Source organism: Eucyclogobius newberryi, unplaced genomic scaffold (assembly GCF_026437365.1).
Source record: "Eucyclogobius newberryi isolate DKJ021-1_F unplaced genomic scaffold, fEucNew1.0.hap1 SCAF_10, whole genome shotgun sequence".
NCBI classification, from domain to species: domain Eukaryota; kingdom Metazoa; phylum Chordata; class Actinopteri; order Gobiiformes; family Gobiidae; genus Eucyclogobius; species Eucyclogobius newberryi.
The window spans coordinates 20,201,491-20,219,986 of NW_027315724.1; the positions used below are offsets into that span (position 1 = coordinate 20,201,491).

The window sequence follows — 18,496 nt, forward strand, 5'->3', positions numbered from 1 at the left end:
TGTTTGTCCCGGTCAAACGTCCGACTCCCTCCGGACTTGTCTTAATTCACTCCAGCGAGAATTGCACCTCGGCCAAGGCCACACCCACGGGGAAGTCGCTGTGAACTCTGACCTCTGGGAGTTGCTAACGAAGGAGAGCTGATGTAACGCTAACGGACGATCACGAGGCAAAAACAAAAGCCCCACGTCACTCCAAAGCCCAAAGAGACTAAAGTTTACCTCTGTTAATCATTCACGACCTGAAGATAACACATAATACAAATAAGAATGTGTTTATGTTTCAAATAACTAAAATACACTATAAATCACCATATAGTTTCACATATTTTTCTGACCTGTTTTTACCTGTGGCTCCTGATCTGTCCAGGTTTAACTTCAGCACCTTCAACTTTTACGGCTTGATTAAACATATTTTATATAAATAAAATATTCTAAATATTCTAAATATTTGAATAAAAAAAGTTAATACATATTCAGAAAGATTCAATTGCTGAACCCAATGGCCTTTATTACAGAGGATTATTCTGGATTACTTTGGGGTCAATAGGTCACAAAGCCAAAAAGTTATAGAACAAAAAAACTATATTTTTGCCAAAGTGTTTGTTATACAAAACTGAAAATACATATTTATTATAAGAAAGATTCAATTGCTTTACCAAATTATTGTCATTACGTAGAATCATTCTGGATCTGCCGATAAGTTATTGAGGAAAAAGCATAAATATAAAAAGTATAATTTATAATTAAATACAATCATTACCCTTTTTTAATTAATCAGCCTAACAGGATGCGTGTCAAACAACCTCACCACGGTCATCATTACAGAAGTTTGTTTTCTTGTTGTTAGCTCCACATTAGCGCCGCTTTTAGCGCAGCTCTAGCATCCACAAAAGCGCCTCCTTTCTTTAATCCACGTGTTTCCCAAAACCACAGGTCTTTTCCCCCGCTCAGACCTCTGATCAAGTCTGTGCGCCAAGGGTGTCGTCACTTGCACCTACAGCACACACAGCATATTAGACACCTGTGGTCAAATATATTGGGCCAATGGTTCCAAGTACGCAAAAAGGAGGTGGGACCAGGCACAGCCGTGTCTAATAATTGTGGATTGAGGCACAGTCAAGTCGGTCCTTCCCCTTTTTAGATATTAGAGAAACCTTTACAACTTTATACCACGGGCGTCCAGAAAGGAATTTATTAATATTTTTTATCTCGTGAGATTTTAGAAAAACGTTTTTTCTTGAAAGATTCAAATTACTGCATTTAGTCTGGTTTGGTTAAGATGGCAATACTTTGCCCGTCTCATATTTTAAACATTGTTCTTTCAGCTTGTTGTTTTTTAAGTTTCTAGGCTAATAATTTAGAACATTTTGATCTACTCTCATTATATATATATATATATATATATATATATATATATATATATATATATATATATATATATATATATATATATATATATATATATATATATATATATATATATATATTCCTGTGAGGTCAGGTAATTAATGTCTCCTCTTATCTTTATAATTTCTTTATAATAACATTTTGAGGATTCTTGGTATGATTTACTGCTGGCATTTTATTTTTTTTCTTGCAGATCATTTCGCTTTTCCTCCGTTTGTTTCTTTGTTGCCGAGGCAATGGCTATAATTGTCCTTCTCTTCTGTATGGTGTTTGCATGTTGGCATTGAGCCTTCAAAGTGTGTGTTTTACCTTTTTCTTCTACGTCTAACCTCTGAGCGACTGAAACTTCTCAAACAAATGGTTTTATTCTAAACATAAGTATAAGTTTATAAACAAAAACAAAGTTGTATTGTAAGTGATCTGTTCTTTTCTTCTGTATCTACCTCTGTATCTACCTGCGTTGCACCAATGAAATTTCCCCATGTGGGACAATAAAGGAATATCTTATCTTATCTTATCTTCATATTTGAAAAAGCACAGCCAATAAAACAGACATCTCAGACTTCAGCCAATCAGAGACCAGCTCCAGGCGCCTCGAGTCTGTCTGAACTTGTTCCACAGAGTCCTGGTTTAGTCCCAATTCAGACTGCTGTAGTCCCAGTTGCAGTTCCAGCTCCGTCCTGTGGGGGGCTCTACCTTTGCGCACTGATTTTGTAGCGCAGGACGAAGTACGCCAGCAGCCGCAGAGACAGGAAGAAGACGGCAAGGACCAGGAAGTCATTGTACAGCTCGGCTCCGCCCATGTCCAGCTCCTTCAAAATGGCAGCTGACTCCCGGAAGTGACAGGTGTCGCCGGGGTCGCATTGAAGGTCGGGGCGATTCAGGCCGTAGATGGACAAGATCACGCCCTCGAAACCGTACCTGAACACAAGACAGACAGAACACGCTTCTTACTGAGACACAAAAACGTGGACGTTTGTGAAATCCAAATGATCCTAAAATAGCTGTGTTTTGGTGTTCCCTCTGTGAAGGTGCTGAAGGTGCTGAAGGTTGTGAAGGTGTTGAAAGTGCTGAAGGTGCTGAAGGTGCTGAAGTTGCTGAAGGTGCTGAAAGTGCTGAAGGTGCTGAAGGTGCTGAAGTTGCTGAAGGTGCTGAAAGTGTTGAAGGTGCTGAAGGATCTGAAGGATCTGAAGGTGCTGAAGGTGGTGAAGGAGCTGAAGGATCTGAAGGATCTGAAGGTGCTGAAGGTGCTGAAGGTGCTGAAGGAGCTGAAGGATCTGAAGGATCTGAAGGTGCTGAAGGTGCTGAAGGTGCTGAAGGAGCTGAAGGATCTGAAGGATCTGAAGGTGCTGAAGGTGCTGAAGGTGCTGAAGGAGCTGAAGGATCTGAAGGTGCTGAAGGTGGTGAAGGAGCTGAAGGATCTGAAGGATCTGAAGGTGCTGAAGGTGCTGAAGGTGCTGAAGGAGCTGAAGGATCTGAAGGTGCTGAAGGTGCTGAAGGTGCTGAAGGAGCTGAAAGTGCTGAAGGTGCTGAAGGTGCTGAAGGTGCTGAAGGTGCTGAAGGTGCTGAAGATGTTGAAGGTGCTGAAGGTGCTGAAGGTGGTGAAGGTGGTGAAGGTGGTGAAGGTGCTGAAGGAGCTGAAATTGCTGAAGGTGCTGAAGGTGCTGAAGGTGCTGAAGGAGCTGAAGGAGCGGAAGATGTTGAAGATGTTGAAGATGCTGAAGGTGTTGAAGGTGCTGAAGGTGCTGAAGGTAGTGAAGGTGTTGAAGGAGCTGAAGGTGCTGAAGATGTTGAAGATGCTGAAGGTGTTGAAGGAGCTGAAGTTGCGGAAGGTGTTGAAGGAGCTGAAGGTGCTGAAGGTGGTGAAGGTGGTGAAGGTGTTGAAGGTGCTGAAGGTGCTGAAGGTAGTGAAGGTGTTGAAGGAGCTGAAGGTGCTGAAGATGTTGAAGATGCTGAAGGTGCTGAAGATGTTGAAGATGCTGAAGGTGCTGAAGGTGTTGAAGGAGCTGAAGTTGCTGAAGGTGTTGAAGGAGCTGAAGGTGCTGAAGGTGGTGAAGGTGGTGAAGGTGTTGAAGGTGTTGAAGGTGCTGAAGGAGCTGAAGGTGCTGAAGGTGCTGAAAGTGGTGAAGGTATTGAGGTTTGTGAAGTTTGTGTTTAGGAGTCTGACCTGACGTAGGAGCAGTAGGACATCCACTGCAGGTACCAGGGGATGGTGTCAAAGCTCACGAAGAAACCAGAGAACAGGAGAACTGGGATGGCAGTGACCGGACCCACAAACGTGGCCGTCTGCGATACACAGGTCAGAGGTCAAAGGTCAGAGGTTAGTGTGATTCCCCAGTTTGAATCTGTGTGAACTGACTTCAGAATCACATTTAATGTGAGTTTAAGACACTGAAATAAATCTGAGTGAACTTTATATTATTTCAATAAGTTCTTGTGTTTCTTGTGAGCAACGTTAGTTTGTTCTGTAAATTGTTTAGGTCTTTTTAGCCTTTGTTACTTTATGGTCGAGGTAACAGCAATTACCCTGCCCCTCAAAACTGCCTTAGCTTCATTCTGGATGTAATTTAAATCATTTTTAATCCAATTTTTTTTCTAGGATCAAGTTTACTTAAATACTAAATATGATTTCCAATAAAGTTTATGAAAATGATTCGAATGAAGGAAGAAATTTAAATCTGGCTTTGTCCAGATTTATTTGTCTCAAATATGTGACATTTTGGCAATTTTTACTCCAAAAATGCCTTATTTTTTTTTTACATGAACACATGACATGATGAAAAATAGAAAAAACAAATTAAATTTAAGAGCTTTGTCTGTTCACCCGCAGAGTCTCTCCTTAAATTAATTCCATTTTACCTGAACTAAAGCTGTAGCAGAAGAGAGTAGAAGAGGGCAGAAGAGAGTAGAAGGGGGCTAAAAGAGGGCAGAAGATAGTAAAAGAGGGCAGAAGAGAGTAGAAGAGGGCAGAGTGTGAGTGTGAGTGACCTGGAGCGAGGTGGAAGCCGCTCCAATCAGAAGCCCCAGACTCTGAGCCACGAGCGACGTCAGAACTCCCAGAGCCACAAAGAGAAAGAACCTGAGCGCGTCCGGCGGCTGAGCAGTCATCCAGTAAACAAGCGCGCAGTACAGGACCGGGAACAGAACCTGCGACAGAATGTTGTACTTTCAGTGTTTTGGCATTTCTGTCCATAGTTTGTTCATGTCATTGTTTGGAATACTGCAGTGACTCTCCGCTTTCTGTAAGTGTTTTAATGTGTCTCATAATTACAAACCTCCACTAGAATCCTGTACCTGGAAGGGGATGTCGTACCCAGAAAGGGATGTCGTACACGGAAGGGAATGTCGTACCCAGAAGGGGATGTCGTACCTGGAAGGGGATGTCGTCCATGGAAGGGGATGTCGTACCTGGATGGGGATGTCGTACTCTGGAGGGGATGTCGTACCGGGAAGGAGATGTCGTACCCGGAAGGGGATGTCGTACCTGGAAGGGGATGTCGTACCCGGAAGGGGATGTAGTACCCGGAAGGGGATGTCGTACACGGAAGGGAATGTCGGCCATGGAAGGGGATGTCGTACCTGGAAGGGGATGTAGTACCCGGAAGGGGATGTCGTACACGGAAGGGAATGTCGGCCATGGAAGGGGATGTCATACCTGGAAGGGGATGTCAGCCGTGGTCTTGGCGAGGTAATAAGCCTTCAGACTGTACCAATAGTTCAAGTGTTCTCTGAGGAACACAGCCATCTCCAGAGGAACTGAGACAGAGACAGAGTTATGAGAGTCTGATCCTCACACAGACGAGACAAGTGGGGGGCTCACAGTATGTGAGCGGGGCTTACATGTGAGCACCGTGGGCATGAGCGCAGCAAACATCAAGAACAACATGGAGAAGAACAAGAAGCCAGAGTTACTCAGAACCTTCTTGGCCTCATTTCCGATATCCAAATACAGAAAACCAATGAGAAGACCGATCCCAAGGTGTGAGGCGAGACGTAGGTGTGTGAGGACCTAAGGAGGGGAAAAAAATGTGTGAGGACCTGAAGAGAGAGTGTGAGGAGAGACGCAGGTGTGTGAGGACCCGAAGATGTTTATGATCCAATAAAATAATTGTTTAGTAAAAGTGTTGCTCGGCAAAGATTACCATCGACTGATTGAGTAATGGACTTAAAGCCCTGAGGACCTGAGGAGGAGGGACAGAGAAGTGTTGTGATGATGGTGCAGTGTCCTAATATGACCACAGGTGGCGCTGTACTGACCGAGTCTCTCAGGATGTTGCGGAAAGTGCGTTTGAACAGAACACAGAACTGAGTGAAGCAGGACACCGAGAAACTGTGGCACGAGTCTGAAGAACATCCCTGAAACACACATGGTTAGTTTTAGTGTTAGGGTCCTGGGCCGTGGAAGCCTACCTCCTTGGCCTGTTGCCGTGGAGACCTACCTCCTGGGCCTGTTGCCATAGTAGCGAGTGCAGGCTGCCGCCGCTGAACTCGGGCAAAGTCTCAGATTCAGGGTCCAAGTCCTGAACCGCCTGGACCAAGCGCTGGCTCTGGTCTCCGTGTTCGCCCGACGCCACCTCCATCACTGCAGCGAGAAACACACCTACATCACCACGACAACGAGATGGTGCTGGCCGGTGTCGATGGCTGTATGGTTTAGGGTCCTGGTTTTGGTCCCGGTCTCAGTCTCAGTCCCAGTCCTGGTCCTTACCGAAGTCGGCCGGGTTGTGGTAGGTGGGACAGTTGAGGCCCAGTTGTCTCAAGTAGGGCACGAGGCAGCTCACTGGGCCTCTGTAGACGCACTGACCCTGACTCAGGACGTAGAGCTGTGGAGAAATGGGTCAGAACCGGGTCAGAACCGGGACTTTCGTAGTTTCAAAGGTTTCATCTCGACACTGTGTTAAAAATAGTGAAAAACGCAGATTACACCGTTTCGAAGTCAAACGCTACCGTGACTCTGGGATGGCTGAGGTTCTTGCGCAAATCGAATCTACTGTTTTATCCATTCTTAAATGTCTCTCAATTGTGTAAATGTTTTTTTAATTCATGTGATGTCATGTTTTTACCTTGCCGCAGGTCAACCTTGAAAAAGAAGTCTCGATCTCAATGGGTTCTTCTCACCAGGTTGAATAAAGGTTAATAAATACGTTAAATTTAGTTTTTGGGACTTACAAAAATAAATTGATTTGATTTGATTTTTTGAATCTGTTTCATCATTGAATTAGTTGCAGAAATGAACGTGTGAAAGGAGATGCACTGAAACCATGTCATGAGGACTGAAGTTATGATTATAAAACTATTGCTGATACAACTGGACCCGACAAAGCAGCAGGTAATCTTTGAACCGAAAAATAATCACTCTGAGACATTGATCACTCTGAGACACATTGAGCAGGGGATTGTGGGTAATTCCAAGCAGACTCCTCAAAGACATTCTCCCCCTAATTATAGATTATATTCTTAATATAATAAATACTTCAGTAGAAAGTGCTTATGTTCCACAGTCCTTCAAACATGCAGTCATTAAACCTCTTCTGAAAAAGCCTAACCTTGATCCTGACCTATTTTTAAATTACAGACCTGTTTCAAATCTTCCCTTTGTCTCGAAAATCCTTGATAGAGTTCTAGTTAAACAGATTTGTCGCCACCTACAGGACAATAATGTATTTGAAGTTTTCCAGTCAGTGTTCAGAGCCCACCACAGCACTGAAACTGCACTAGTTAAAGTCACAAATGATTTGTTATTAGCTGCTGACGATGGACTGGTCTCAATCCTCGTCCTGTTGGACCTCAGCGCAGCGTTTGACACCATCAACCACAACATTCTACTGCAGAGGTTAGAATGTGGGTCAGGGTTAGCCTAACCCTAACCCTATGTAGGTGTCGGATAAAGATAGATAAAATTTGAAAAATCTTGCCTAAAAGCAAAGCTGAAAAACAAATCTATGCATTACATTACGCTGGTGCTGGAGTCTCTTCACTGGCTCCTGTCGAGCTTAGAATCACATTTAAACTCCTCCTCTTGACCTACAAAGCCATAAATGACATGGCCCCATCCCACCTCAAAGATGCTGTAGTACCATATCATCCAAACAGAGCTCTTCACTCTCAAAGTGATGGACTTCTGTTGGTCCCAAGAGTCTCTAAAAGCACAATAGGAGATAGAGCTCCTGTGTTATAGAATCAGCTCCTGTCCATGTTAAAGAGGCCGACACAGTCTCTTCATTTAAGTCCAGGCTTAAACGTTTCTCATTGAAATGGTTTATGGTCAGGAACCTACAGTTTCAGCTCTGCAGCCCTAGCAGCAACTATGGGGGGAATATGGCAGCTTGAGCACTCTCCTCTGATGAAGACTACTTATTCTATCAACAATATTTAATACATATTTTTAATGTCTGTTCATTGCTGTTCACCTTTGTTCTCCTTCTTCCACTTCTCATGGCGAGTGCTATTGTTTCAGACACTGATGATGCTGCTCTGCCTGGAAGAACCCTCTCCATCTGAGGAGGAGGATCTCTCCTTCACTGTGGTTCTCCCCGAGTCTTAACTTTTTTCTCACAGGGTTTTGTAGTTTTTCACTTGCCGTGAAGGAGAATCTAAGGACAGGGCATGCTGGGACATTTATCCATTTGTTAATTTCCAATGAATATTGTTCAATCTGTTTTCACTGTCGCCCTTCAAGGCAACTGCTGTTTTTTGGGTGTTGTAAGAATGAATTGAATCAAATTGGGAAGTGTAATGCTGGAGCAGGGCATTGTGGGAAGTGCTGGAGAAGGGCATTGTGGGAAGTGCTGGAGCAGGGCATTGTGGGAAGTGTAGTACCTTGTCGAATAGCTCAAACAGTTTGGCGCTGGGCTGGTGGATGGTGCAGACGATGGTGCGACCTCCAAGAGCCAACGCTTTAAGCAACGACACGACCTGGAAACACGACGAGCTGTCCAGACCACTGCAACAGAGAGCGGGTCAGAACCAGGCCTGGAACGGGTCTAATCCAGGACTAAAGCAGGTCTAAAGCAGGTCTAAAGCAGGTCTAAACCAGGTCTAAAGCAGGACTAAAGCAGGACTAAAGCAGGACTAAAGCAGGACTAAAGCGGGTCTAAAGCAGGTCTAAAGCAGGACTAAACAGGATCTAAAGCAGGACTAAAGCAGGACTAAAGCGGGTCTAAAGCAGGTCTAAAGCAGGACTAAACAGGGTCTAAAGCAGGACTAAAGCAGGACTAAAGCGGGTCTAAAGCAGGTCTAAAGCAGGACTAAACCAGGTCTAAAGCAGGACTAAAGCAGGTCTAAAGCAGGACTAAAGTAGGTCTAAAGCAGGTCTAAAGCAGGTCTAAAGCAGGTCTAAAGCAGGACGAAAGCAGGACTAAAGCAGGTCTAAAGCAGGTCTAAAGCAGGTCTAAAGCAGGTCTAAAGAAGGACTAAAGCAGGACTAAAGCAGGACTAAAGAAGGGTTAAAGCAAGTCTAAAGCAGGACTAAAGTAGGTCTAAAGCAGGACTAAAGCAGGTCTAAAGCAGGACTAAAGCAGATCTAAAACAGGACTAAAGCAGGTCTAAAGCAGGACTAAAGCAGGACTAAAGCAGGTCTAAAGCAGGACTAAAGCAGGACTAAAACAGGACTAAAGCAGGACTAAAACAGGTCTGAAATAGGACTAAAGCAGGACTAAAGCAGGTCTCTCTCTCAGACCTGGTTGGCTCGTCGAAGAACATGACCGGAGGGTTGTTGACTAGCTCCAGGGCGATGGCCAATCTCTTCCTCTGACCTCCAGAAAGGTCAGAGGTACGAGTGTGAGCGCAGTCCAGGAGCCCGAGGGCCAGAAGGATCTCCTGCACCTGAGACACAGAGAGAGTCAGATGCCCTACCGCAGAGTCAGACGGTTTACTCGAACTTTAGCCACGTCTCACAAACTTGGAAACACTAAACGTCTTTTTGTGAATCAGATCGCTTAAGAAAGAAAGAAAAGAATAACATAAATACAAACACTTTATGACAAATGTTGCAAAACTGAGACGCATTCTGAATGAAGCTGTTATGATGCTAAGAAGTATCACAGTTTTGATGCTGAGATTTGTCTTAGTTTTTTAATGAATGATCACGTTTATGCAGCACTTTTTATTCACACACCAGTGTAACAGACACTCAGTAGTGCCCTAGATGTAGTGCCCTCCCTGTGCCTCAGATGCCCTCCCTGTGCCTCAGTAGTGCCTCAGATGCCCTCCCTGTGCCTCAGTAGTGCCTCAGATGCCCTCTCTGTGCCTCAGTAGTGCCTCAGATGCCCTCCCTGTGCCTCAGTAGTGCCTCAGATGCCCTCCCTGTGCCTCAGTAGTGCCTCAGATGCCCTCCCTGTGCCTCAGATGCCCTCCCTGTGCCTCAGTAGTGCCTCAGATGCCCTCCCTGTGCCTCAGATGCCCTCCCTGTGCCTCAGTAGTGCCTCAGATGCCCTCCCTGTGCCTCAGATGCCCTCCCCGTGCCTCAGATGCCCTCCCGTGCCTCAGATGCCCTCCCGTGCCTCAGATGCCCTCCCTGTGCCTCAGATGCCCTCCCTGTGCCTCAGATGCCCTCCCGTGCCTCAGATGCCCTCCCGTGCCTCAGATGCCCTCCCTCACCATGGCTCTCCTCTCACGCTCGTCCTTCTGCAGTTTGAGGTCCGCAGACACCATCAGGGCCTCGGTGACGCTCAGGTGCGGCAGGAGCATGTCGTCCTGCATGATGTAACACGACACTTTCCTGAAGGAGCGCAGTGTCCGAGGCCGACCGTTTATGAGGATGTGCCCCGCCATGCCCGTCTCCCTGAGGTCAAAGGTCAGTTAACTTACTGTGAAAATCAAGTTAATGATAATGAAAAAAACTAATGTTAGAAATGAGTTATTTAACAAAAAAAGTTAACAGTGTAGTTCACATTAAGAACACTTGAGGGCGCAGTACAAAAGCTGTGTGTGTTTAATGGTGAAACTTGAAACTAAACCTGGTCTAAACCCGGTCTAAACCCGGTCTAAACCCGGTCTAACCCCGGTCTAACCCCGGACCCACCTGTATCCTGCCAGGATGTTCATGAGCGTGGACTTGCCGGCTCCTGAGGGCCCCATGATGGCCACGAGGTCTCCACTGTGGAAGCTCCCTGAGATCCCTCTGAGCAGCTGCTTCTGACCTGAAACACAAACACATCTTCTCAGATCCAGAACCTGAGGTTTTATGTACAGTATATATATTATATTTATACGAAATGATCACAGTTTTATACAAATTTAGCTCAGACGTTATACTGTTAAAAATGTTTTTTGAGGATCACAAAATAAAACGTGGGGCCATGTAAATGAAAAATTCTCATTGAGGACCTTAGACCTCACAGATTACCTATCAGAGAACCTCACTGAGAACCTCACGTAGGGCCTCACAGAGGACCTCACAGAGGGTCTCACAGAGGGTCTCACAGAGTACCACACGGAGGGTCTCACAGAGGGTCTCACAGAGGGTCTCACAGAGGGCCTCACATAGGACCACACGGAGGGTCTCACAGAGGGTCTCACAGAGGGCCTCACATAGGACCTCACAGAGGGTCTCACAGAGGGCCTCACAGAGGGCCTCACATAGGACCTCACAGAGGGTCTCACAGAGGGCCTCACAGAGGGTCTCACAGAGGGCCTCACAGAGGGCCTCACAGAGGGTCTCACAGAGGGTCTCACAGAGGGCCTCACATAGGACCACACGGAGGGTCTCACAGAGGGTCTCACAGAGGGCCTCACATAGGACCTCACAGAGGGTCTCACAGAGGGCCTCACAGAGGGCCTCACATAGGACCTCACAGAGGGTCTCACAGAGGGCCTCACAGAGGGTCTCACAGAGGGCCTCACAGAGGGCCTCACAGAGGGTCTCACAGAGGGTCTCACAGAGGACCTCACATAAGACCACACGGAGGGCCTCACATAGGGCCTCACTCCGCCCGACTTGCAGAGCAGAGGACGGGAGGGCATCCGACACAGGGTGAGTCTGGTCATGATCTGGATGTGGCTCTAACTGGAGCTTGTCTAAAACAGTCACAGATTAGTGTCAGTGACCCACGGTGACCAAGACCTGGTCCTGGTCTTTGACCGAGTCTCAGGTTCTTGTAAACCCTTTCATTAAATCCAGTTTCGATCCTCCCTCTGTCTCGGAAAGTCCGGTTTGGGGCTAGACCTGGTCTGGACTCATTTTGTCTTGAGTTTTTGTTTGAGGAAATATGACACTTTTAGAATTCTATAAGACTGAGAGAGGAACTAAACCAGGACTAAACCCAGTCTGAGTTCTTGAGGAAACACAGTTTCCGTCAGTCTGCACAGGCTTCCTCCAGGTACAATCGTGTTCTGTGTATGAGTTTGTGTTTCATGTTCATTAACAAGCTCCGTCCTGACAGTGGCTCCTGACACAAACGTAGTCGTGGGATTTGGGCCCAAATCTAAAGCTAAATGTTCTAGAATGTGCTCAGGGACCTGTCGAGTTTAGACCTTAGACATGTCAGAATGACAGAAGCAGAAGTCGCGCTTTACTCTCAGTGAGAATCTCACGTCTTCTGTGATTGGCCGAAACCTCATGCGGGTTTACTTTGTTTCCTTCTTCTTGTCAGTGCGTAGCACGTCACTAGAGCCAAATCTCTTGATCATTTGCTGTGGTGCCGTGTCTTGCCGCAAAAAAGCTTTTCCAACTTTTCTGCACCAGCCGCGTTGGCGACAGCGACACCCGCTCCGCTTCCCGCGCGGGCCACGGTGCGCCGTGCTCCGCCTGCAGCCGCCACCTAATGTTGGCCTAATGCTCATTGCTGAGAGAGTTTTTTAGCATTTTAAAACAATTACTGCCACAACGATGTGGCAGTAATTGATGAAAAATATTAAGTCTTTTCAGCTTCAACCCATTTTGAGATGATCCCTAGGGGCCCTCAGTGTGTGCACTACCTCTGCTCCTCCACCAGGGGCCCCAGTAAGTGCAGGGGCCCTCAGTGTGAGCAGTAGCTCTGATCCTCCAGTAAGTGCAGGGGCTCTCAGTGTGTGCAGTACCTCTGCTCCTCCACCAGGGGCCCTCGGGAACAGAATAACTGACATCGATGAAGCGGATGTTCACAGCCGGTCTCCGCGGTAACGAGCTGAAGCCCTGAGCCTCACTGACGGAGGGGGCATGGCCTCTGGGACAGGGGGCGTGGTCTCTAGCGTAGTGGGTGGCGCTCCGGCTGCAGAGGGCAGAGCTCCGTGCGCAGTCGTCCAAACACATGCTGATGGCGCGAGGGTCCAGCATGAGGTCTGGAGGTCCATTTGAGGTCTGAGAGTCAGAGGTCAGAGGCCAAAGTGTTTTTAGTGAATAATAAATATCAATTACTATCATCATCATTATATATAATTCTTAAAGGTCATTCATTTCACCACAAAGTTCCAACTACGAGCGCATCAAAGGCTCTCGGGCTCCGAGAGCCTACAAACTACAAACTACAAACTATAAACTATAAACTATTAACTATTAACTATTAACTATTAACTATTAACTATAAACTATAAACTATAAACTATTAATTATTAACTATAAACTATAAACTATAAACTATAAACTATTAATTATTAACTATAAACTATAAACTATAAACTATTAATTATTAACTATAAACTATAAACTATAAACTATAAACTATAAACTATAAACTATAAACTATAAACTATAAACTACAAACTACAAACTACAGCTGGACAAGAGAAAGTACGACTGGCACAAGCAATGATCTACGGCTCAAGGAACAAGCGCGCGGGCAGTGGCGCGGTGGCACGATGACGTCGCGGACAACGACACAGGTAATGGCGCGGGCAACGGCGCGGGCGACGGCGCGGGGGCACCGCAACACTGTAGGGGCACCGCAACACTGTAGGGGCACCGCGACCCGCGACACTGTAGGGGCACCGCGACAGAGCGGGCGACGGCGCGCGCAGGACAATGAAGCTGCATGAAAATAGTAAAGAAAAATAGGGACATATTGAACTGAGTTGAACTGTTGTAGTTGAACTCTTCCCGCGCAGGTGACGCCTGAATGTGTCGTGTCCAGAGCAGGATTGTCCAAACTTTTTTCACTGAGGGCCGCATTTCTAAACATACACGGAGCAGAGGGCCACAAACCACCCACCAATGTTGAAGTAAATCATTCGAAATGTTGTATTTGACATAGTTTCGACGCCTCCACCTTTAATAAGACTTGGAACACTAATATTAGGCATAACATCAAAAATGTTGAATGTTTCAAATTTAACGGTAAAAAGTACTGCTTTTTGTTGTTTGGACCAACATATTAGGAAGCCGGAGCCGCATTTGGCCCCTGGCCCGTAGTTTGGACATGCCTGGTCCAGAGCCACGGCGTCATAATGATGGTAATATGATGGTAATAACAGGTGGATTATTCGTGTGGGACTGTGTAGGACCTCACTGAGGGCCCAAGCCCCAGACCCACGGCCCGCCACTGAGTAGTAGTAGTAGTAGTAGTAGTTGTAGTTGTAGTTGTAGTTGTAGTTGTAGTTGTAGTTGTAGTTGTAGTAGTAGTGGTAGTAGTTGCAGTAGTAATAGTAGTAGAAGTAGTAGTAGTAGTTGTAGTAGTAGTGGTAGTAGTTGTAGTAGTAGTGGTAGTAGTGGTAGTAGTAGTAGTAGTAGTGGTAGTAGTAGTAGTAGTGGTAGTAGTAGTAGTAGTAGTAGTAGAAGTAGTAATAGTGGTAGTAGTGGTAGTAGTAGAAGTAGTAGTAGTAGAAGTAATAGTGGTAGTAGTGGTAGTAGTAGAAGTAGTAGTAGTAGAAGTAATAGTGGTAGTAGTGGTAGTAGTAGAAGTAGTAGTAGTAGAAGTAATAGTGGTAGTAGTGGTAGTAGTAGAAGTAGTAGTAGTAGAAGTAATAGTGGTAGTAGTGGTAGTAGTAGAAGTAGTAGTAGTAGAAGTAATAGTGGTAGACTCACCAGGATAATGGAGTTGGTGACGGCCGCGTTGTGAACAGACAAAGCTGCCATTAAACAGGCCATGGTCCTCCTGCATCTGAGCGCGTGCAGACGTCCCGAGCAACAGCCCCGCCCCCAATACCTGAAGGCCCCGCCCTAACACCCTTTGACTCCACCCCCAACACCTAAAAACTCAAACTCTGCTCCCCCGGCTCGCCAATATTCCTCCAATGTTCCCTTCAACGTTCCCCTTATTTTCAACCAATAACGTGAGCCGGCTCCTCTGGCTCTGCTCACAAAGAACTGCACCAAGGCCCCGCCCACATCTGCCTTAGCCACGCCCTAATACCTGCAGGCACCGCCCCCTCTTCTCTAAATATAAAGGTTTAATCCGCTTCAGCAGTCGCTAATCTGGGACACAAACTCTGCACTGTGGGAATCAAACCGGCAAACTCGGAACGACAGCCGAGGGACCTTTGTCGACCACCAGATGGCGCCACCAGCACATGATCAACACAAAACAGTACCAGAAATGTACAACTAAACATGAGGCGTGACCTGCCCATCACTGCTGTGTTCACGTGAGCATAACACATTTGACACATATTGGTGTTATCGTCATAGAGTCAAGACGCACTGGGAGAAAACCTTCAAAATAAACTTTATATTGATTGTAATGCACTTAAAGTCCCAGTAGGTGGCGGTATGTTGAGGAAGGGAAAAGATGTTTGGAGCTGAGAAACATCCTCAGAAGTGTGCGACGATCATTCAGTCACTTCAGCGTTTCACCACAAGAGGGAGCCTCAGGGCAGTTGCTCAGGTCAAAGGTGAAATGTTTATATTTATTATTCCACTTTAATCAGAAAACGTGGTAAATTAAACAGCTAAAATGTCACAGAGCATATCACATGTGCAGGTTTTAGCTCTAGAGTGCATATTTGACACACATTTATAGTTTTATGGCCTTTTTATCACCGTCCATGGGGGAAATGCACTGTAAAAATAACTGAAAAGAGTGATTTAAGTCCAGCAAGATAGAAGCAGGTCAATTATATGTAGGCAAGGTGTTAAAATGATGGACACAGACACCAGCAGCTCCAAAAAATAATGTGGGTCTTTTATTTCCCGATTGTCCTCAGGAGGAGAACAGCATTAATTTTGGTTTGATTTGGCTTACTCAAAAAATATATTTTACAATTTAACATCTGTGTCAGGAACTTCAGTGTTCAATTTTGGTCACAACAAAATAAAATCAACAAAAAAAGACAACAGTAGTCCTATGAAAACGCAAAGAATAAATGCATCTTACTTTATACATTCGACTGTGGACACAATGAAAGGTGGAATGGATGATTTTTTTCAGCAAATTTTTTATCATATTTCCTCGTGGCGTGGATAAATCATTTGTCCTGCCACGTATCAATCATAAAACGCACCTACCGCTCACCTGCAGCCGCGTCAGGCTCGTCCCCACGTTTCCGTGTGCCTAAGCGCATGGATCTATCATAATATAGTTCCCTCAGTGTACGGGGCAAAATGAAGACGGAGAAAGACAGTTCGAGCTGACGCAGAAGTGGACAGAAATCTACGGGAGACGAGCGATGCGATGCGCTCCGTTGCGCTAATAAACAAACGCACGTGTGTTGTATCAGTCCGCACGGGGGAGGGCGCATGTGCACTTCCACCTGCGTTCTCAAATTGCCAAAAAATCGTCCATACCGCCTTTAACTCACTTTGAAAAAAGCAAACAGACTGCTCGGACCACACTCAGCACAGAAGGACCACGAGCAGTACTGTCTCCCCTCTGCATTAACCACTAATACAAACTTGGTCAACAACCAAAAACACAATATTAAACATTAATAAACATGACAATCAATCAATATTGCAACTCACGCCGTCACGCTGTTTCAAACTACCCTTACGTCAGTGGTAACACGCTTCACAGGGCTAGTAGTCGATCTACATCGATCATTGTTTTCTACAAAATTAGAGGAGAATAATCTTAAAATATGATGCAGTTTAAAGCATTGTCTAACAATATCAAAGATTATTTTTGTACTAAAAGCTCATTTTAAAGAAAGATTCACAATATACGAACCAAATTCTGCTTTCTCTCAACGAGGCACGGCTGCCGCGCTGTGGTGACGTCACAGGTGCGCAAGTGTGACTGTGCTCACGTTTGACCACAGTGACATCTGCTGGCTAAACGGAGACTTGCATGAACATGCAGTACCGGGGCCTCACCACAAGGATGCACATGCAGTACCGGTCCTCACCACAAGGATGCACATGCAGTACCGGGCCTCACCACAAGGATGCACATGCAGTACCGGTCCTCACCACAAGGATGCACATGCAGTACCGGGGCCTCACCACAAGGATGCACATGCAGTACCGGTCCTCACCACAAGGATGCACATGGAGTACCGGTCCTCATCACAAGGACACACATGCAGTACCGGGGCCTCACCTCAAGGACACACATGCAGTACCGGGCCTCACCACAAGGACACACATGCAGTACCGGGGCCTCACCACAAGGATGCACATGCAGTACCGGTCCTCACCACAAGGATGCACATGCAGTACCTGGCCTCACCACAAGGATGCACATGCAGTACCGGTCCTCACCACAAGGACACACATGCAGTACCGGGGCCTCACCTCAAGGACACACATGCAGTACCGGGCCTCACCACAAGGACACACATGCAGTACCGGGGCCTCACCACAAGGATGCACATGCAGTACCGGGGCCTCACCACAAGGATGCACATGCAGTACCGGGCCTCACCACAAGGATGCACATGCAGTACCGGTCCTCACCACAAGGATGCACATGCAGTACCGGGGCCTCACCACAAGGATGCACATGCAGTACCGGTCCTCACCACAAGGACACACATGCAGTACCGGGGCCTCACCTCAAGGACACACATGCAGTACCGGGCCTCACCACAAGGACACACATGCAGTACCGGGGCCTCACCACAAGGATGCACATGCAGTACCGGTCCTCACCACAAGGATGCACATGCAGTACCTGGCCTCACCACAAGGATGCACATGCAGTACCGGTCCTCACCACAAGGACACACATGCAGTACCGGGGCCTCACCACAAGGATGCACATGCAGTACCGGGCCTCACCACAAGGATGCACATGCAGTACCGGGGCCTCACCACAAGGATGCACATGCAGTACCGGGCCTCACCACAAGGATGCACATGCAGTACCTGGCCTCACCACAAGGATGCACATAAGATATTCCCGGGATATACAGAGGAAAACGACAGATAACTTATAGGTTCTCTTAATAGAAGAACTCATTACTTATTACTAATTACTTATTAACAAAACAAAAAACTCTTATTAACAAAACTCCTCTCATATCTTAATAGGGAATGGAGGAAAAAAATATATATAAATAAATAAATAAACACATGAATAAATAAAGAAAAGGATACAATAATAATAAAATAAAGAAAAAAATAGCTTGCATAAGACTAAATAATACTAATACTAATGGTAAGTAAACAAAACACTCTTATTACATCAGTTGTATGCACATGAATGTCAGTATTGCACATCGTTAAGTCAGTATTTCACATGTTCAGGGCAAACAGTGTTTGTTATAAAGTCTGACAGCAGCAGAAGGAAAGACCTGTGAAACGTCTCCTTCACACAGCGAGGGTGGATCAGTCACTGAAGCTGCTCTCCAGAGCGGACAGAGTGTCCTGCAGGGGGTGAGACTCATGGTCCAGCATAGATGTGAGTTTAGCCAGGACCCTTCTGTCCCCCACCTCCTGCACCGAGTCCAGAGCACAGCCCAGGACGGAGCTGGACTTCTTGATGACTCTGTCCAGCCTCTTCCTCTCCCTCTCTGTGATGCTGCTGCTCCAGCAGGCCACACCTACAGGAGCTGATGCCACCACAGAGTCGTAGAAGGTCTTCAGGAGTGGCCCTGTCACTCCAAAAGACCTGAGTCTCCTCAGGAGGTAGAGCCGACTCTGGCTCTTCCTGTACAGTGCGTCTGTGTTATGAGTCCAGTCCAGTTTGTGGTTCAGATGAACACCAGGTACTTGTATGAGTCACTCTCTCAATGTCCCTTCCCTGGATGCTCACTGGTGAGGGGGCAGTGGAGTGGTGTCTGCAGAAGTCCGCCAACA

General features: G+C 46.3%; 1 protein-coding gene across 1 annotated transcript; it reads right to left on the minus strand.

Moving 5' to 3' along the window:
• Window positions 1–1,957: 1,957 nt before the first annotated feature.
• abcg1 (ATP-binding cassette, sub-family G (WHITE), member 1) lies at window positions 1,958–14,494 on the minus strand. The gene is made up of 14 exons (XM_072462044.1): window positions 14,345–14,494; window positions 12,427–12,685; window positions 10,430–10,547; window positions 10,006–10,189; window positions 9,086–9,231; window positions 8,227–8,350; window positions 6,116–6,230; window positions 5,847–5,989; window positions 5,665–5,763; window positions 5,248–5,416; window positions 5,063–5,163; window positions 4,396–4,554; window positions 3,575–3,693; window positions 1,958–2,328 (listed from the first exon to the last, which is right to left on the minus strand). The coding sequence occupies exons 1-14, from the start codon at window positions 14,405–14,407 to the stop codon at window positions 2,100–2,102; spliced, it is 2,028 nt and encodes a 675-aa protein (XP_072318145.1). The 5' UTR covers window positions 14,408–14,494; the 3' UTR covers window positions 1,958–2,099.
• Between the last annotated feature and the right edge of the window lie 4,002 nt (window positions 14,495–18,496).